Source organism: Vigna unguiculata, chromosome 8, assembly GCF_004118075.2.
Source record: "Vigna unguiculata cultivar IT97K-499-35 chromosome 8, ASM411807v1, whole genome shotgun sequence".
In the NCBI taxonomy this organism is placed as follows: Eukaryota; Viridiplantae; Streptophyta; class Magnoliopsida; order Fabales; family Fabaceae; genus Vigna; species Vigna unguiculata.
Window position 1 is genome coordinate 29747991 of NC_040286.1, and position 21898 is coordinate 29769888.

Here is a 21898-nt window from a genome sequence, read left to right on the forward strand (position 1 = left end):
CATTGCTCGTTTTCACAACAGCTGTCATACAAGTCCCTCAGCCAGCTCAGTCGGACCTGTGCACCCCGACTTTGATTCAGCTCCACACATGCCATGGCCCGGTCAACACCAAGAAGTGTCGTCAAAATCTGAACAGAATCTTCATATTCAAGATTCTCAGTCGAGCAAAAGTTTTCACTGATGGAAACATGGAGAAGTGACGATACGTCATCCAAAGTGATGGTCATCTCCCCAATGGGTAAATGAAAAGTATTAGTCTCGGGATGCCATCTCTCCACGAAACCCAATACTAACCCAAGGTCGATATATTCATATAAAATGTCGCACAAAGGCGATAATCCCGAAGCTAACACAAAAGGTGCAACAGCAGGGTGAGGACGTCCTAATTTCTTAACTTTTTTAATATGGGAGACCACTTTCACAGCTCGATCCTAATAGAAGAAACAAACAACAATAAAAATACTTAACAACAACAAAAAATTAAACCTATATAAAAACTTCTTACTCACCTGACCATCCCATATCATGCGTGCAACATGATCCTGGTACTGCGTCAATAAAGATGTATCATACGGCCCACCAGGAAATCCTCCACCATCATTATCCTGCTCGTCCTCCCGAGGAACGTCAGGAACCTCATTCTCAACAATGTCATCCTTAACAACATTAGCCTCATGCTGACCCCTTCTACGAGCCGATGTTGTCGGTCTCTTTCGTGCACCACCCTGTCTGGAACTCTCGGGTGCATCATTTGAACCACGTCTAGATATATTTCCTCTGGTCCTAACCATATCTGTAATAAAATAAAATACAAATTAATAAATAAAAAAGAATAAATACTCGCACTCATCTTTCCTTATTTTCTTTTCCTCATACAAACACAACTGCACGTTCAATTTCATCAAACAGAAACGGATTTTGAAAAAAAATAATAATAATAAACGTCAAACGGATTCCAAAATCCGTTTTTTTAAAAAAAAAAATTGAAACGGATTACACAATCCGTTTCAAAAAAAAAATAAATTACAGAAACGGATTCCAAAATCCGTTTTGTAAAAAAAAAAAAAGTGAAACGGATTACACAATCCGTTTCAAAAAAAAAAATAAACAAACGGATTCCAAAATCCGTTTTGTAAAAAAAAAAAAAGGGAAACGGATTACACAATCCGTTTCCAAAAAAAAAATTAAATAAAAACGGATTCCAGAATCCGTTTTGAAAACAAAAATTGAAAAATAGGGAAACGGATTCCGCAATCCGTTTCCTTAAAAAAAATAAAAACATCACACCCTTCCTCTCCAACGCACACCACTGATCAACCCAACCCACCTTTCCAGATTTAACAACATGTAAAAACCTATATATAAAATCAATTCAAATAAAAATATATACATGCATTCAAATAAAAATATACACTGTCTAATTTTAAAAAACAAAAAACGACTTACCTGCAAATGAGAAGTCGCGGGAAAGGATCAAAGGTGGTTGCCGACGGTGGGGAGAAGAATGGTGTGTGGAGGAGAAAAGGATGGCGTGGCGGCGACAATGGTTCGGTGCACTGGGGGAGAAGATGCTTTGTGGGGTGCAGTGGGGGAGAAGGGGAGTGGGGGAGAAGATGCTTTGTGGGGTGCAGTGGGGGAGAAGGGGAGAAGGAAGCTTTGTGGGGTGGGGAGGTAGGTCAAAGATTCTCAAGAGTGTGTGCAGTGTGTGCAGCGTGCAAAGGGAGAGGGAGAGAATCTGCTTTTTTTTTATTGGGGTGCGGGTAGAGGGGTTTTGGGGGTGCAGTGTGGTGAGGGGTGTGAGGGGTGCAGGGGTATTTGGGGGTACGCAGTGAAAACAGACACAGTAATTTTTTTTTAACCAGGGGCAACGTTGGAAATAAAGGAGGTTTTGGAGGTACAGGAGAGTTTATTGGAGGTGCAGGGAGAAGCTCCCAAATATTTTATAAATATTTTTTGAAAGTTCGGAGCAAAATTTATAGTGTGTGTTGTCATGTCAACACGTTAAAACTTAAGGGTTAATATGACTTATCATAAATTCAAGATATGTGGGGGTTGAAAAATAAATATTCAAGGTACTTACAGTAAAATAAAATCTGACCTATTTGTGGCTTGGTTCATCAAAATTAAACAATTTCTCATCTCTTTTATGAATAGATGCTGCCATGCAGAAGCTCGTGAGCTTTAGAACAATTATACTTTATTACAATTCATTTTAGATCAAGTGTTATTTTACTTTTACATATTTTAATTCTTTCTCTTTTACCTTGTTATGTGGACAATAAATATTTTCACTGCCTCTATTAATTGGGAAAAAATTGTTTTCTCAATTAGATCATATTTTATTCGTATTTTCTTCCACCCAGTTATTTGTAGCAATTACTTAGGTTTCAATCACATGTCAGGTAAATGGAACTATCTTCAACCATATTTGATTATGTGTGTGAAACAAATTGAAAGTAACGTTTGATTTGGTCGACTTGTTTTGTATTCGCATATTGATTTTGAACTTAGTGATGATATAAAAAGCTAAAATGAAAGATTGGGTTAAACTATGTTTTTGTTTGGTCTATAAATGTGTTATAAACTTATTTGGAGGGTTAGAATGTGTCGATATCCAATAAATAATAATTTTTTTTTTCAAAATATTTTTAAAATAAAAGTTTAACTAATTAAAAAATTAGTAACTAGGAAGTAGTAAAATAAAAAAAAATAAAAAAAAAATAGAAACCTTAAATTTAAAAAAAAACAGAAAATTTCCGGATAAAACTATAAAAATAAACAAACAATTAAAACCTTTACCTACTATTTTTATTTTGACGTCTCATTTATGATTCTTTCTGTTAGGAATCTAAGTGTGAGTCTAGGTCCCACATTAGCTAGAAATGAGAAAGTGGAGCATTATATAAGAATCAAGACCCATAAACCCATTGCCTTAAGATTTTTGGTTGAGAGTGGTGTTCTTTCTTACTGTATTTGCAAAATTTCTTTTATACCTATAAAAAAACTTTAAATCCTAAAAATATTTTTGACCATTAAAGTAAAGTCACACCACACGTATTATATTTCTAAAATTTTTTGGATATCAACTTTCAAAAATTAAAATATATTATCAGAAATTCATTTCGAGAAAGATGCTAAAGAAATTGTTAGAGGTGTAGGGATAAACAGCCTACATTATTTTCATGTTGAGCTAATAGTTCGTGTCCACTTTGCCATCCAGACCATACTATTTTTATTTCTAACATCCTCACCCCTTTTATTTCTTTTTACGCCCCACTCAAAATCCTAATTCATGATTGGAACTTCGACATGTGTCATGTGTGCATCACTAAAAATCCACTGCACTTTCATTCTCTCTGCACTGAATCCAGATTTTCTGGGTATTGTTGTCTTGTTCAGAATTAAAAATACACAATATTAATATTTTAAAAATCTTTTAAATATATTTTAAAACTTTAAAAACAATAGTAATAATATTTTTTACTACTCTCGCACCCTGTTTTTTTTTTTTTCTGCTTTGCACCCATTGCATGTTTTATAATTTCTGGACTGAGATCTTTATTTTACTTTTGATAATCCTTGTTTCACTTTTTAAACCTTCACTTCTTTTACTATTTGGCACCTCAGTTTTCATATGTACACCATTTAAAAAAATAGATATAGTAAGATAAAAGTAATTTTTTCAACTTTTACTTTTTGGTATTTGTACGATCATTCTATCTTATAGTCTCATGACACCCTTCTTCAAATCATCCAAAGATAAAAAATGTATAAAATTTTTAAAACAAAAATATATCAAGACTTAAACAATTTTATTTTTATAAGAATTACGTGATTCCTGATTTTTTTTTTATTTTTTTATGAATGGAAATACTTTGTGCAAGGTCAATCCTTATCGAATTCGTAAAAAACAAAAATCGAATAGTTTTCTAGAACTAGATAACATTGATTTGTTATGAATGAAAATATATAGGAGTGAGGTAATCCTTGTTAAACATAAAATTTGTAAAAAATATTTTTGTTTATTTTGTATAATCTTTTCTTCTTATTTATGAAAAAAATTCATATAGTAAACTTTTTTGTTGTTGTATATTTAATTAAATTTACCGTTTTTGAACGAACATTGTAGGGTACTACCACCTTCCCTATACATAATCAACTCACGAACTCAAAATATGATTTCACAAACCACACACTTATTTGTGGTTTTTTTCGTAGTTTTTTAGATTAAACTATAATGGCAACTCTCTCTATATATTTGAATGTATTTTTTTCACTGTTCGATTGTGATTTGGTTGTAACAAAATAAGTAAAGTGCCACGTGCACAAATAATGGGAGCAACATGGCATATGATGGAGGAGGGGAACAACATAATAATACCCTTGCAGCAGAGTTAGTTACACATAATCACTAGGTGTCAACAAATCATGATTATGTGGGATTGAGAAGGAGCAAAAGGGTGAGAAAGAGAAGCAACGAATTAGAAGGTTACATGGGTTGAGGAAATTATGAAAAACGTGCCTTTCTAACTTCATGGCCAAGGACTTTTAGGAGTATTAAGAATTAAGAATGTTACATTGGTGCTTTCATTACCATCATGGTCGAGAATGAGGCTCAAGGACTCACAGGCTGAAGTAAAATCGCAACATGCAAAACTTCAACAGTTGATAGAGTCGTAATTAAAATCACACGAGCGAATGTACCAATTACAAAACACATTTGATTTGTTATTACAACACCATTCTCAATCTCATGATGAGTCCTCTTCGACCTCTTCCTATGGTGCTCAAATCTCCCTTGTTAATGTCTTTCCTACGCACAATATTTCTTTGGGGTTTCCTCATATCGATGGCACCTCATATGTATTAGAATGGATTTTCAAGGCTGAATAGTTTTTTGGCTATCACAATATCCCAGATGCGGATAGAGTTAACATTGTTGCGATATATTTCGAACAAGAGGTGGTACCTTGGTTTCGTATGTTGTCTTGGTTAAATGCGATTCACTCTTGACAAGATCTCACTAGAGCCATGAAATCCCAATTTGGTTCATCCCCTTTCAATTGACCTATGGTCGATCTCTTTAAGTTGCAGTAGATAAGGTATGTTTTGGAGTATTATCTCCATTTTATGTCTTTAGCTAATCGATCTTATGGCTGAACCCCATAAGCTCTCCTTAATTATTTTTTTAGTGGATTACACATTGAAATTAGGCGAGATGTGGTGGCACAATGTTCGCCAATGTTGCTGCGTGTAGTGGCTTTGACCAAATTATATGAGGATCGATACTTACCACAACCTAAAGTTTGCAATACCATCCATATACATTTCAAATTTTCCTTCCCAACTCTTAGTACCTCGAATGTTACGGTCGTGACCACCGTTCCAAAGAACAAACAAGCCTTACCTCCATTATTGCCTACTCCTAATATGGCTCCTAGGCAGCATCCCACTATCAAGAAAATTTGTCTAGCCGAAATGCAAGTTAGATGTGAGAAAGGTTTGTGTTCCTTTTTGTGATGACAAGGTTGCATTTAATCATGAGTGCCCAAATCATCAATTGTTGTTATTATAGATGGAGGATGATGAATCCTCAAACAAGATACTTCGTGGGGTGTTGATCGAAGATGTTATTCATATCTAGCATTTTGATAAAATGGGTGATTATGCACAAGGAATAAAGGAGGGATCAAAGGACTTTAAGTTGTGAATTCTTTGTCTCTTCCCCGAGGGTTCATTATGCACAAGAGAGAAAAGAAAAGGTAGGAACCGAGAGGGTGGAAAAAAAGAAAATTCCTCGAGTGTTCCATTGTTTCCAATACCAGACAACATCACCAATCTCACATAGTCACACACAACAAAAACATTCATTAGCTTGTTTTTAAAACTCCTCACACAGTTCCATCACACACGATTTTGAGCATAAAAAGAAAAAAATACAAAAGGAGAAAAACATGAGCGAGTGAAGGAGAGTAGAGCCCGTCAAAAACACCTGCACAAGCTAAAGCTAAGGGGAGCTCCAAGAGTTAATCTTCAACACACTGAATACTTGAGTGAGCATGATGAAAGTATATGTTGTATTTTGTCTCTAATGCTTGAATAACATGTTATGGTTGTGTGTGAGATTTGCTGCATCATTCATTTGGAACATGGATTGCATATGTTGTATGCATGTTGTTGTTTGAATGCTGGGAAGCGATATATGCTTTAATAGACACAATTACTACTTTACCTTCTAACCCAACATAATGGAAAACCACGCTCACTACCTAACTGAAGCCCCACAACTACAGATTCTCTCCATCTATCCCTGCCATCTTCATACTTCATCTTTCCAGCCAACAAGCACTTCCAAATAAGTCATTCCATCCTTCATCCTTCATCTTCTTTTTGGTGTTTGTCAAACCGCTCGCATTGTGTGACACTAATTTTCAAATGATTCAAAAAACCAAAAAGAAAATATAAAATTTCAAAAATTAAAAACATTAAAACTTTGTAACCAAAACTTTCTTAAGAATTACGTGATCGTTGATTCTTCATTGTGAGATACGTAAGAGCAAGGCTAGTCCTTGTTAGGTTCACCTCTAAAAATTCAATCCTTTTCCAAATAACCTTTTTTCAAAGAACTACGTAACCCTGATTTCTCATTTTGAAGGTGAATACGTAGAACCAAGGTCAATCATTGTCGGGCCCAAAAAACTAAAAAATATTTTTGTTTCTTTTTAGTATTATTGTATAATTATTTTTGGGGAAAATTAACATGTTGAAAACCACATAAACTTTGCATGTTTAATTAAAGGTACTACCATCGGGAGAGCGTTGTAGGGTGCTAATACCTCCCCTACGCGTAATCGACTTCCGAACCCTAAAATCTGGTTTTTTGCAGACTTGCTTTATCTTTATGGTTTTTCATAGTTTTTAGAATAAATTATGGTGGCAACTCCAAAATCTCTTTTTAAACTCGTTTCTTTTTTGGTTCGTTGTTTCGTCATGATTTCAATTGCGACAATGGACAAGGACTTTTAGGAGCATTAAGAATTGAGAACGTTACATAAACGATATTTATTTAAGCTTTTTTGAATAGTCACCTCTTTCGTGTTAGTATTGCTTAACTCCTAAGTTGTCACTTGAATGATTACAAATGAGAACTTTAAACTTGAGTGTAGAGCATTGTTGCTCAAGCGATTAGTTCAACGTTTGAGTGATAACTCTCCTTACTCAAGTTGAATTCCAAACCATAAGCGAGAAAGAGGTCACAAATAACCCTGCTCTTAGTGAAACTTGTTATTCAAATGACACATGATTGCTCAAGCATCGCCCTTATAGATCAAATGACTCGTGGCTTGAGCATGGAAGGTATAAAGACAAATCCCTTTTTCTACAAGGTTAAACTCCTTTAATTTCATACTGATATTAAAGATATACAACCTCTCATTCAAACAACACTACACAATTTGAGCAAGGAAGCTTTAATGACTCATAAATCACTTAAGCAATTCGCTTAAGCAACATCATTTTAGAGTCTAAACCATTGTATAGTTCAACTATTCAATGAATATGACGTGATGTCATAAATTAGAGTAAAATTTTGATATTGTAATTGAAAGGTTATGAAGTAATTTTTTATTTTGTGAATGATATAAATTTAATTAAAGTTACATATATGAAATGATATGTAAAATATTATTTGTAAGTATGCATTTAAAATGAACATATACTTAATTAAACTATTTTTAGCTTTGTCAAAACATATGATACAAATATTTTCAAAAATGTTATTTCTTATTATATATCTAATTAATATTTAGATATTTTTGTTGATCAATAAATCACATATATGATTATGATTTTATATTTACATCATGGATATACTTACATATAAATATGGTTATTAAAGAAATAAATTACATATATAATTATATTTATTACACGAGTATGATAGATTTTATAAATAATTTTTAAATATCTTTTTAGGTAAATAAGTCAAACTTAATATAAGAAAAATAATTTGTAAATGATATTTGTACTATTTATATATAATATAATAAATTGGTCATATTTATAGTCATATTTTCAACACCTCAGGTAAAAACATGTACATCTAAAATACATGATTGAATATTTTATAGGTTGTTTAATAATGACTTGATAATAAATGATACAATAAATTTAACAAACAACAAATATGTTAAGTGATATTTGTATCGAATAAATTGAGTTTATTTTTAATTGATGAAAAATCTCATATATATATATATATATTTAAATATTTATAGTTTTTGTGAATTTTATTTTGATAATAGAACAACATGTTAGTGTGTATACTATAGTTATATGGAGTTTTGCATGCTCTCTTATGGGTGCATTCTATTCTCTCTATATAGAAACCAAACACAAGTGCAGAAAAAATGGGTATCTTGACGTTCCCTTTTAGGGTTAAAAAGCCGCATAGTAAGTATGTCATAGGGTACCACCATAAATAAATGCATTCTGAAAACTGGAACAGTAAAAAGGAAGCCATGAACAGTGAACCACTTTAATTCGAATAATAGCATGTTTTTAGTTATACGTGAAGGTGAAAAAAAAATAATTAAATTTAAATTTTTTAGTGGTCTCAATCACATTGCACGCAATGATGAAATATTTTTCGGTTTGTGAAAAAAAAAAATATTGCCTTTGGAACAAAACAAGGCACTGTTTCGTGTCTCCCTGACCCTGATCTCATTCTCCATCGCCTTTGTTACCGACCCATTTTAACTCTCTCTCTCTCTCTCTCTCTCATACATTTCCCCGTTACTCTCTCTCCATTTTCATTTTCTTCTTCTTCTTCTTCTTCTTCTTCTTCAGTGTTTTCTCAGTTATCGTGTGACCTTATCCTAACCCCTTTTTCTGTTGCGGAGGTGCCTCTGGGGCGTTGTGCAGATCAACCCACAATCTTCAATTGTTGTTGGTCTGCTCCTTCTCTCTAAAAATGCTTTCTTTCTTTCTTTCTTTCTTTCTTATCCCTTATTCCCATTTAATATTTTCAACAATACTTTGTGTGCCCTCTTTCATTCCCATCCTTTTTACTCTTTGGGTGTTTCTGTATGTGATGAAAAACTATTGCTTTACCTCAGGGATTCATAAAACTCTATCATCATATCACTCGGATGTTTGCCCTGTTTCCTAATCTTTTTTTGTCTTATCCGTTGCCAAGTGAGGCTCTCCTTACTGCCTGCTGTGATGGGATACTTTTGCATTTTATTTTTGTTTAGCTCGTTAACACGTTTAATTTCCTAGAAATGTGTTTAATTAGAATGAAATGTTGCACTCTATCCTTTACTAGCATGTTTTACTATCCTTGCACTTTCCTGATTTTCGTGTGTAGTTTGGTCTGCTGGAAGAAATTTGTGTTCTCCTTAGTTCAGAGTTGATCATTTTTTCCATTTTCAATCTGTCTGCTTGTTGTTGTTTTTACTGTTAGCTTTGTTTGGTTGCCTTTAACAAATTTTCTGGCATTTCCTAGGTGTTTACCATGGATGGTATTCATGGGGGTGATTCTCGGATACACATCAGTGATGGACAGCATCCTATACATGTGCCATATGTGCAAGAACATGAGCATCACGGACTGCACCATATGAGCAATGGTAATGGGATTGATGAGGATCAGAATGATGGTGGTGATACTAACTGTGGTGGAAGTGAGAGTGTGGAAGGTGATATCCCCTCCAGCCATGGAAATCTCCCTGACAATCACGCTGTAATAATGGACCAAGGGGGTGATGCTGGGGATCAGCTTACGTTGTCTTTTCAGGGCCAAGTTTATGTCTTTGACTCCGTGTCACCAGAAAAGGTGAATCAACTTATGATTTTTTCACTTTTGCATTGACATGATACGGCATTGCTCCTCATGTCTACAACCTACTATGTCTCGACTTCTCAAGCCTTATATGGAAATATTGATTTCCAGTGGCTATTTAAGTATGTTCAATTTAAAGACTCCTATATTGTTGTGCATGGAATATTGATGATGCTTGAGTTATAAATAATAGAATGCATTGATGAAACCATGGTCTAGTAGCACTAGGGTGAAAGTTTGTTTCACAGCCTCTAGACCAGCAATGTTGTAAGCAACCGAGTATAAGAAAACAATAAACTCCATACACCAGAGGTAAGAAGTTTTGCAATGGGATTAGTGGACACACTAGACATGAATGCAATAAAAGGAACGTTGGAATAACACCTGTTGTAGAACAAGAGTGATAGAATCTGTCTTAGGTGGTTTGGATGTGGAGAAGACTTGTGGAACTCTCTTAGTAAGAAGAGTAGGTCATCTAGAAGGTAGCCTTATTGCTTTGCTAGAGAAAGGTTAATGTAAGTGAGAAAATCATAGGTGATGTGATAATTTTTTTTTGTGGTGAATGGTTTGTCTTTTGACATGATTAACTATAGAACATGATGTTGCTCCTGAATTCTTTGCAGCCAACCTTTTGGAATTTTATTCTTTATAACTGCCGTTTCTCGCTGTGAATAATAGGTTTATGTATTTTATAACAATCCCATAATCGCAGGGATTTGTCTCATTAGGATTATCTGTCCATATTTCCTAAACTAATCTACAGCTTCATGTATTTATAGGTTCAATGACCTCATAATTGATATAAAGTAGAATATTATTTCTTCTAAACTTGAGAGTATCAATTAAGAAGTGTTCACTAGTTATTTTCCTCTTACCCTTTCCAGCAGATGCACAGGCGCAAACGTTTATTGTCTCAACCTTCAATAAATTCCATGTTAAATTTATCATTATTTGCAGTTTAACAAGCTTCTTTGTTACGTTTTATATTGTGATTGTACAGATGGCTTGAACCATTAAAAATTTTATCCATTATCGACCAAGTTAGAAACTACTACCAACTCATTGATTCATTGATGAAAATCCTGCGATGTTTTTCCCTCAGGTTCAAGCTGTGCTGCTGTTACTGGGAGGCCGTGAAATACCTCCAACCATGCCTACCATGCCAGTGTCTCCTCACCATAATAACCGGGTATTACTGCATTATTTGGTTGGAATGCAATTGATGCTCTTTTTCTTGTCAAATAATTGGCTCATGAAGTATTTTATTAGGGATTTACTGGTACTCCACAAAAATTCAGTGTCCCTCAGAGATTAGCTTCGTTGATTAGGTTTCGTGAAAAGCGGAAGGAACGAAATTTTGACAAAAAAATTCGGTATACTGTTCGGAAAGAAGTAGCATTACGGTATGGTGTTTCCTATCATTATTTTTTAGATTAAACTTACACATATACTTGTTCGCTTCTTTGGGTTAAAATTGTGACTTTACTGTAGTCCATTTACGTTTATAATTTTGTGTTATTGATAACACTAGAAGGGTGAAAACAGAACCTAGCGGTGAGTTGTTTACTAGAGCATCGTTATCATGTATCGCCTCATTGTAGCTTTTGGGATATCATGTCTAAATTCTCAGAATCCATGATCTATTATAGTTTGGTTTGTTAGGTTTTTTCAGTCTTTGAAGTTTGCCGATGGCAAGGATATTTTTCTGAAAAAACCATAAAAGGTATAACTTTGATAACAAGCACCAATGACGTGGCTTAGGTGTAACTCTGCAATAAATTGGGGATTTGATTGCCAGACAATCCAATGCATGGTAACGTATTGTGCAATACACGATACAAATCATACAATGTGATTATTCTCCCTCACGATACAACTTGTTGAAACAATCGCTTTTGCTCCCGAATCATTCTTGTATTGTGTGAATCCTGATTGTTGTTTGAATTGCACCCTGAGTCGTAGTAAAATTGCATTCGGGTTTTACCACAAACTGGGTCAGGTCATGCGACCCAGTTTGAGAAAACCCTAAATTTACTTTCTTTTTCAGCGTGAACTTAGCGGAAATAGATGCGTAATGGTTCATCTGAGCTTTCCCTCCAACCCTTAGCACAAACTGAGTTGGAACAGTAGGACAGTGGAAGATTGTGAACAATGGAAAAGGGGAATAAAGGAACAGTAAAAAGCGGAACAGTTATCATGAACTGAGCGACTCTTTAGCAACACATGTTGGTGCAGTAATGTTGAAATAGGAGATGAGGAAGAAGTTGAAGACATTGAAGATGTGGAAGAAGTTCTAATAGAAGGTGAAGATGATTTGAATGATGTAGATATTGGAGAGGAAGAGGATGGAATATGAATGATTAGGATATAATTTTTTTTGTTTTTTTTTTGTTTTTGAGGTTGTTTAGCATGTGTAAGCGACAACCATAGTATGCAGTAATTATGCAGTAGCAGCAGTAACAATGCAGTTTTTTGGATGGCTATAATGCAAGATTTGTTTACTAGCACATAGCCATGGTTATAGGAATGTAATGCAGCAACAACGTTGTTTTTTTGGAGGTTGTGTTGCGGAAATTGTTTAGTAAATACACATAGATACAACCACTGTTTTTGACTATGTGGTTGTTTTGTTATTAATTGTATCTTTGCATTATAAATTTAAGAATATGTTGCACTTTTTGACCTTTGTGTGAATCTTACCATTCCAATATAAAATGGTTCACGATTTAAAATATAAATTCTCTTATACATAATTTGTGCCATCTACCTTCTTTAGCATTCTTAAAGTGATGTAGAAGTGCAGTGAATGCATGATATCTTGCAAGTTTATATGCCTATGTTTGTTTTTTTAATGTCCATATATTTCTAAATCCACATCCTGAGTGGCAATGTTACCTTAATATATCTGCACCACTTTCTGACAAACACAAGTAACTTCTGTAGGATGCAAAGGAATAAAGGTCAGTTTACATCTTCAAAGTCCAATCACGATGAATCTGCATCAGCTGCAACAAATTGGGGGGCAAATGAAAACTGGTCGGCAGAGAATAACGGATCCCAGCAGCAAGATATTGTGTAAGTTTACTAATTCATCTTAGGACTAGAGGGAGATTATGTACATATCATTTAACAAACACTGTTCTGTCAATTTATGTCAGTTGTAGGCATTGTGGCATCAGTGAGAAGTGCACACCAATGATGCGACGCGGGCCTGAAGGGCCAAGAACCCTCTGCAATGCTTGTGGTCTTATGTGGGCAAATAAGGTAAATGAGAGTTATGTTTATTTCTCATATCCATTGCTACTGTTTTGAATATTCCATGTTGCGCTGTAAATTAAATTATTGTCTGAACATCACAAAATTAAGGTACATTGTGGTGGTTTATTTTTGTCCAATTCATATTGACATTCTAATACTTAATTATAATGGCATTTATGCATAGTAATGTAGTGTCAATAATTTGATGGCTATTCAAATATATCTATTGACTGTAATGCATAGTCCAGCTGGTCACACAATGATATTAGATGCTGTTATTCTGTATGCTTATTTCATCTACTTATAAAATAAAGAAACGAATGTGTTTTTGGTCTTATACTTTCGTTAAACATAGTCAAGGTTCCTATTCTTTCATATTTATGAATTTGGTTATCAAATTATAAAAACTCCGTATTTAGTTCCTTCTCTCTAAAATGTCTTCACGGTTTTTAAAGTTAGGAGGTACTAGATGCACATGCTTTACAAGTTTGAGGTCCAAATTTATGAATAAGAAAGGATGAGAACCTTGACTATATTTGACTGAAAGTATTAAATAATTAAGCCACAGTAAATTGTGGAACCTTGATTCCCATGAGTTGGCTGTGCCTTGGCCCTTTGATAGACCATGGAAACGAGAGAAATACTGGAAAACTTTGTTAGCTGTTAAGAGAAACAAAACCTTGTGAAACAATGTCACAAATACTTCAATTTGTTTCACTTTTCCGTTTTCAATATTGTCTCTTGATAAAGAGAAGTTGAAAGTTGTCCAATTTATAAACTATCTCAAGAAAGAAATGAGATTGTGTTATCCCTAGGTAGTAATTTATGATGAAAACGGTTTATAATTTTTTTATTTTAGGGAAGGGTTTTTGATCTGGATTTTCATGATTTCAGTTATTTATTTATTTATGAATTTTTATACACTTTTAAGTATGTATCTTGCACGTGTTGTGTCTTAATGTTTTTAGAATAATTATATCAGATGCTTGTATTTTATATATCAAAGGCAAAAGCTGACCATTGTTGTTGGAGAGGCCAATACCTTATAAACCCCACAATTGGATCAAAACAAAATGTTATGAAGTTTTAATATCGTGTGTATTTATTATTTAATCACGTAAATTTAGGAATCTGTGAATGTAACTCTACATAAAATCGGAAATATAAAAATGCTTTGAGAAGAAAACAAAGATAATACATGAAAGCTTTGCAATGAATGTTTTGGCACTGATTTTGAGAGACAGAATAGATAAAAGATTCTATATATCCTTGTGGGGTATGGACCACAATATGCCAGTTCACTCTCTAGCCTTTTATTAGGTTGAGGAAAATATAAAATTATTAATTTGTTTTTCTTCAATGGTATCTCACCAAAATGAAGTTAAAGAAGTTACAACACAATCAGTAACTTTCTCTTAAATATCTGACCGATTTACTATCTGGAGATGAGGAAAATGTTTCATTTGAAACATATTTCAAATCGATTTAAATTCCGTTGGATTCTTATTCCACTATAAGTATTGCACAAGTTCTCTTATTTTTATTTAGACTAATATCAGTTACATTCAGCAAATTTTTTTTATGTCGTATATTAATTTAGTTTTTTGATATATTCTCATTTTTCTGAACCTTAGGGAACCCTGAGGGACCTATCAAGGGCGGCACCCATATCTGGACCAATCAAGAATGAGGTCAGATACCATGAATTCATTAAATTTCATGCTGTATTTCTTGCAAACTTAATTTTATGACCTTAATTTTCCCTTGAATTGAATATTTACAGAATAAAAGTTTGGAGGCCAATCAGATAGTAGTCCATAGAGTTGCAGGAGAAGCTGATGATTCATCGTGATGAACTTTATTTTGGTCAGAATGGAGAGGGATTTCATGAAATAAGGATGGTGGGAGAATGTTTGCCCCTAGATAAAAAATTGTAGTAGGTGGCTTATTCTACTATGTTTTTAGTGAATGAAAATGTTTAAATGAGCATTCTGTATTTTGTTTTAAATATATGCAGAAGAAGGTCATTATTGCCCGTGACAGCTAGTTCTTTTCTGATATTTTTTCTTATTTTGAGTATGCTGAGCAGCTTCAATGCTCTTCCTGATCCTTATTAAGTTTGAGCTGTGTAGCTGTATTTATAAAAAAAAGAAAATTGTTCCTTTTTCATTTACACCTTTCAGTAATTAGTGATTTTCAATTCACATTTCAAGTTTTTCAACATGGGGTAGCTCGTTACAAGGAGCAGAATATGAAAAGGGAACTATCCCTGGTGTAAAGGACAAATAAATTACACTAATTGAGCAATCAAATTCTGAAAAATGCTACAACAACCTTGATATTAAATCCTTAATTTATCATGATGGGTATATCTATTACAAGTCCTGCTGCGCTTAAACCGCTTTTAGATCGCCTCTTGTTCCTGCAGTTTCAGGCTACGGTCTGCCCACATAAAATGAAAGCTTGAATTAGGCATTGAGCAGCGTGAGTTTGATCTGGTGCTCCAGAGACAATAACCAGACCCTCGGTGGCTCCAGGTTTTGGATCATGAATCGCCACGTTTGCACCAGACGTCTGAGGAAAACCCAATGGAACAAAACTGCTATAAGACAACCGTTCAGCAAAACAGTAAGAAATGAATTACTAATCAGATATAAACAGACCTGTCGAATCTGAGTGAGGTTGCCATTCTTCTCCCCATAAACGTGGGTTAAGTACATATGAGGGACGGTGATCTCAATTGTTAAGTTATTTGGATTCTGTAATGGGTGTCCATTCCTGCAAATAACATAAAAACCAGTATAAGGTATTTGGTACAACACCTGCTTTTATAAATGTTGGAAAAACCTATCGACTTAGATACAATATACTGTCACTTCAAAAATATATACTTCTTCCTAAACTCACTTTCCAGGGTTCTCATTTCTGGAGGAAAAACTAGAAGTATCAGCTGTTCCTGGATTTCCTCTGTTAACTGCCTGAAATATAAACCTAAAGCGTTATAAACTTAGTTCCGAAATATTAAGGGCAGGCTGGAGGGAGGTGTTTACACCCCCGTCCCCCTCCTATCCCACCACCCAAAGAAAAGAAAGAAAAGAAAATATAAGATGATTAGACCACATATATCAGATCCCCAGGCATTAAACCCTATATTTGAAAGGGAGACTGACCAGAGGATGCCATGATCTTGGAGAAGTTGGCCCTTCATAACCACGAGGATAGGGAACTCGTTCCATGTTTGGGGGACCACGTCCCATACCATGTACAAATGCATGTTGCTGATGGTCAATAGGCATGGGGGGAACAGTTGAATGGTCGATTCCATGGTGCCCAACTTGATGAGGAGAAGGAGGAGGGTGGCCAGAGGACATCATGTGATTTCTTGGACGAAATAAAGGAGGTGGCATTTCTGGATAGGGTGGCAAATGTGGTGGTGCATTAAAATTTGGAGGGGTCCTTACTGGGAAAATGGTTTCCCTAATTCTGCTTGTTATATGAAACAAAGCATCCTGTACGGATTGTAAGCTCCCAATAACCTGCGATGGAACATAATTTTATTTAATCTGCTAGATCGTACTCGTTGCACAGAAGACCATCAAAATACAAAAATTAAATCTACATATATGCATATTCACAGCAGGATTATCAGCAAACAAGAACCGGATGTCCTTACTTTCCCACTAGCTGCTAAATTATGTGAGTAAACAAAATCCTAGTTAAAATCAGGATCTCACCTCAAATCGGGAAGGGAGGTAAAGAATAATCACACATTGTAAATAGGATTTTACAAAATTCATAATACAATATAATCCTAGAACCTAGATGTCAACAAACGTTCCACAACATAAAGGTTGTTGTGTGGGTTCACACAAAGATAAAGGATGGGTTTGTAACAGAGGATGAATGGAGGAAGACGGACAGAGAACAGCACCAGCTCAGTGAATGAAGGAAGAATGACCTGGAGAAAAAAGGAAGAACAGAGGAAGAACGGTTGGCGATTGCGTCACATAGTGATTAGGTTTCACCAGTTTACCAAATCAAACAAGACAATGGTGTGCAATGTTCAAAGTGAGTCGTGATAGAAATATAAAAGGGGGAAAGTCGTATCAATTGTCCAAACAAGACGCCAACAAAAATGTATAATCAAAGGATTTTAGCTATTTTGGGATTTAAATTGTGATTTTAGACGGATTTTAACTAGGAAATTTTGTCCAGGAACAAGTATTTCTCGACCCACTAGACTAGAAACAAATCTCGCTCGTAGTTGTAACTGGTGCTATGCTAGCTTAATGAGTTTCGCACACAGCACAAGATCAAACAAGGGTTATCCGCTACAGGATCGTTCCCAATGTGTGTAAACGCAGAAGAGCCAACTACTATGCTAGTCCACAGGTTTTTTTAAACTAGGTTTTGAATATTTGTAGGGATTAAAAGAGCAAAATCAAGGGATTTTATGATTTGAATCTGGATTTTAACTACTATGGCACCAACATAAGAAGTTATCATCACATCCTTGTACTCATTACAATAAGCATTTATTTGGATTCTTAAAAAGTGAGAAAGAAAGATTAAAAAATTTGTGGGATCCACAAATTTAGCAATCCGTCCAAAATGCGAAGAGAGAAAGATCTTGTTAATGGCCAGAATACCAATATTTTGTATCTATTTCTTAAGAATATATATATATATATATATATATATATATATATATATATATATATATATATCATATTTGCATTTGTTCTCTTTCCTTTCATTTTCTTTCTTAAACTGGCAACACGGGGTATTTCAATAGCCATATGCAGAAAAGCAACTCGCTTAAAACCTGGGAAAAGTTCACACAGGATTGAAACTAAAGTTGAACGGTAGGATACAAAGTCGGAGTAAGCCAAAGAAAATGAAAAGACATAACTTGGTTTTTCTCAAGATACACTAAAAATTACAGAGAAAAACTCAAATTAGAGTCAAAAGTATTTAGATTCAAGGGGAAGAGAGATAAACGACATTTCCTAATGACTTGGTAAAATGGGAAATTTTGCAGCCTTTATTCTATCTGTCGTACTTTTTACCTCTATTTGGTACAGAGGAAAGAAATGTTTGAAATTCAAGTTGAAGAAAAAATGGAAGAAAATTTTAAAATTTGTTTCTAAAGGTTATCTTTCCTCTTTCTTTTATCTTAATTTTCTCTTTAACCATTACACAAAGAAAATGCATCATATAATTTGAATAGTACATCTAATTAAATGTGCATATAATTCACATGAAAGTGTCTAAAGCACCAAATTACCTGTACAACTTCTTCATTTTGGGAAATGAACTTGACTTGTTCCTTTGAAAAAATGCGTATACTGGCACCTGTGGCCCTTCGCATTTCAGATATAACAAGACCTCCCTTGCCCAAGAGGCAGCCAACCTGTGGTGAACGCACAAGAAGCTTAGCCACAACTGCAGCACTTGGCTCAAACCCAATCTCTGTAAGTCGGCAATGGACACGGATGACAGCTTCTTGTGCAGGGGAATGCTTTTGCTCGAACACCTGCAGAAGATTATATCATGTTTAGCTTGTTTACTTAGCAAATATCATGGAAATTGTATATCAAGTTTTATAATTTTCTGCTACAACACTCTCATAAGCTGCAAGCATGTTTTACAAAGAAAACTACCAATACAGAGAAGTTACCATGATTAGAATAACTCAACAGCAACTCAGAGTAAACACTCTGAAGATGAACCCCAGCCAGAAAAATCAGACAAAGGTTACCTGTTTGATTATAACAAAAGAACAATCATATTTTAGATTTTTAACAAAGATCTCCAGAATAACTTGATACCAGAGAGCCAGCTCACAATAACCTCAACAAGCAACCAAAGTTACAAACAAGAAACTTTCCAAGACATTATAAGATCCAACATAATTTACTCCCATCAAAGCAAAAATTTGCACACAAAGACATAGGAAGATCAACTTTGTGTAACAAGCTATCATACACAGGTAGAGCATTGTGTATCAGACAAATAAACTAGTTGATCTCATACCTCTCGTGCAGATATCACAACAATGCGCTCATCTGAATCAGGTCCAGCCTCAACAATTTGGATAGATGCACCAGTTTCATTCTGCAGAGCCCGCACCACAGAACCACCTTTGCCAATAAGACTACCAACTTTATCATGGTGGCACAACAGCTTGAAGACAACCTCCTCTTCTACAAACATCCTATGAGGTGGTCCAGCACTTTCTGGACCCGGAAAAGAATAACCTCTGGAATGGTGATCAGGGGGAGCATATGAACCAGACGACCCATAACCACGTTGAGGATAACCATCAACCTGAGCAGGACCTGCTCCAGAAGGTTTAAACGCAACAGAATTTGGCCCATTGTTATCATGAAGACATGTTGAAACAGATAAAAGCGCTTTCTTTACTGCCGTAAAGTTTCCTGTTATCTGCACACATCACAAGCCAGAACTCAACATCATTGTATCATAGTCCATAGTAAGAAAAATACCCAAATCTGTTTTAATAAACTTCTCCAAAGCATTTATTAAAGAAAAAAACTAGGTTAAGTGTATAATTTAGTCCCGTGACGAATTCTTAATTTGGTCTCTATATCTAAAAATCTAAAAGTTAGTACCTATAAGTGTCAATTTGGTTTCGTCACCGTTGTGCCCTTGCACACTCTTAATTTAGTCCGTTTGTAGTGTATTTTTAATTTGATCTTTATTGCACACATCAATGGCCCCAACTCAACATCATTGAATCACAGTCCATATTAGAAAAAGACCCAACTCTGTTTTAATAAACCTATACTAAGCATTTACAAGGGAACAAAAAATAGGTTAAATGTATAGTTTAGTCCTTGTAATCCTTGTATATGTAGCGAATTCTTAATTTGGGTTTTGTACGTAAAAGTCTACTAAATCGGTTCATATTCGTGTAAACCCTACTTGATTTGGTCTATGCCACCATTATCCCCTTGCAGCTTAGTTTAGTTCCAAGTAATGTCGCATATTTTTATTTTTGATCTTCACACAAGTAAAGCATCTCATAATTTGGTCACATACATGTATCATTCTTAATTTGTTACCTACATAAAAGTAAAAGTAAGCAAAGTTTCTCCATAAGCTAATCTGAATTACTTATATATCTTAGCCATGATTTGGGCAAGAAGATGAACTTATGTTACAAATTCTGCAAGTGTTTACGAAGAAATTTATCAAACGGCAAAGAGTGCGCGCGTTTAGATTAGATAATAATAATAATAATAATAATAATAATAATAATACCTGAATGAATTCGTCTCCGGTAGGAGGAAGAGGGGGTTGATCCTTGGGCAAAACCCTAATGTGAGCCCCACTCTCTTGCCTGATCTTTTCGACGATCTTGCCTCCTCGCCCGAGAACACAACCAACCTGATAGCTGGGCGCCATCAATTTACACGACACTGTCGAATTGCTGGAATTCTTAGTTTCATCTTCCACCGTTCTTTCAAAAACCCTAATCAATGCAGCCTGCGCAGCCGATTCCTCGCAAGAAACTGCGCCCGCCGCCGCCGCAACGATGACAACAACACGCTCCTCCGCCGCGCCCAAGTCCTCCACTATAATCTTAGCTCCGTCGCCGGCCAGAGCCGTTACGTCCGCCGCCTTCGAGGCCGGACACACGATGCGGAAAACAGCTTCGACCGCTGGTGGCGGCGGAGCATGGCGGCGCTTCTTGCTGTTGTTGTTGGACATCACATCAAACATCAAACTCACTCCAACCCAACAATCACTTCCTCATCGTTTATTTCGCATCCTAGTTGCTATGCAATTTACACGTGTGCACACGCACGAATCTGGATTCGCTGCGTCCTTTTTTCCGCGAGAATATGGAGTCGCTAATCAGATCCGTTGGATACGATTTGAATCTAATTCCTTTATTGCATAAACAAATTTTAGAATGCAAAGTTGGGATTGTTTCTATTCAATGACATTAGTTTTTTTACTTGTTAAACTACATATTATATTACACCATTAAGTTATTCCATTATTTAGTACAATAAAAATATTTATGTCCACTAAATATTTTTAATTTATTTTAAATTTGATTAAAAATACACCAATACCTTAACAATATCTATACTTATTTATACTTATACATACTATTATTATTATTATTATTATTATTATTATTATTATTATTATTATTATTATTATTATTATTATCTATAACTATATATAAAGGGGATTCCATCTTTTGTGTCCACATTTCATAATTTCAACTTTATCCTTTACAATTTAATTATTTATTAAATTTTTAAAAATTAACAGTTATTTTTACAAGTTTTTATAAAACTATTTACTTATCTCCTTCTTCTTTTTTCTCCTAATATTTATCAACATTTTTTTTTCATAATTTCTCCATATATTTCACTTTATTTTTTATAAATATACTTTTATTTTGTTTATTAACTTATTCAAAAAATACGTACACACTGACGCTATCGCGCCTGTGTTTACGCTAGTTATTATATAAATGGAATTCTTCATTTTGATACACATTTTTTTATATTTATTCTTTAAATAATTATTTTTTAAATTAAAATAATTATTTTATTAATTTATTTTTAAAATAATTTTTTAATATTAAATATATTTTCTTTGATTGTGTATTTTAATTTAACATTTTTAAATTAAAATAATTATCTATAATAAAATTATAAAAAATATTTATATTTGTTTTTGTAATTATAATGATAATTTTATTATTGTTTTGTCATCATAAAACTTATGAACACACATTGACCCATGTGTTTT

At 34.4% G+C, this 21898-nt stretch overlaps 2 protein-coding genes across 3 annotated transcripts; one reads left to right on the forward strand and one right to left on the reverse strand.

Annotated features, from left to right (window-relative positions):
• The first annotated feature begins 8629 nt into the window (after window positions 1–8629).
• LOC114193785 (GATA transcription factor 28) lies at window positions 8630–15141 on the forward strand. Of its 2 annotated transcripts, XM_028083718.1 has the most exons (8): window positions 8630–8950; window positions 9506–9835; window positions 10944–11030; window positions 11111–11244; window positions 12785–12916; window positions 13000–13105; window positions 14734–14790; window positions 14883–15141. In XM_028083718.1, the coding sequence occupies exons 2-8, from the start codon at window positions 9515–9517 to the stop codon at window positions 14949–14951; spliced, it is 906 nt and encodes a 301-aa protein (XP_027939519.1). In that variant the 5' UTR covers window positions 8630–8950; window positions 9506–9514; the 3' UTR covers window positions 14952–15141. The 2 variants fall into 2 exon arrangements, with proteins under 2 accessions (XP_027939519.1, XP_027939520.1); XM_028083719.1 differs by lacking the exons at window positions 13000–13105; window positions 14734–14790; window positions 14883–15141 and having other exon boundaries at window positions 12785–12920.
• Window positions 15142–15268: 127 nt separating this feature from the next.
• On the reverse strand, window positions 15269–20950 carry LOC114193784 (KH domain-containing protein HEN4). The gene is made up of 7 exons (XM_028083717.1): window positions 20387–20950; window positions 19136–19546; window positions 18387–18635; window positions 16270–16635; window positions 16007–16077; window positions 15763–15877; window positions 15269–15673 (listed from the first exon to the last, which is right to left on the reverse strand). Exons 1-7 carry the CDS (start codon window positions 20846–20848, stop codon window positions 15530–15532), a joined length of 1818 nt encoding a protein of 605 aa, XP_027939518.1. The 5' UTR covers window positions 20849–20950; the 3' UTR covers window positions 15269–15529.
• Window positions 20951–21898: the final 948 nt, after the last annotated feature.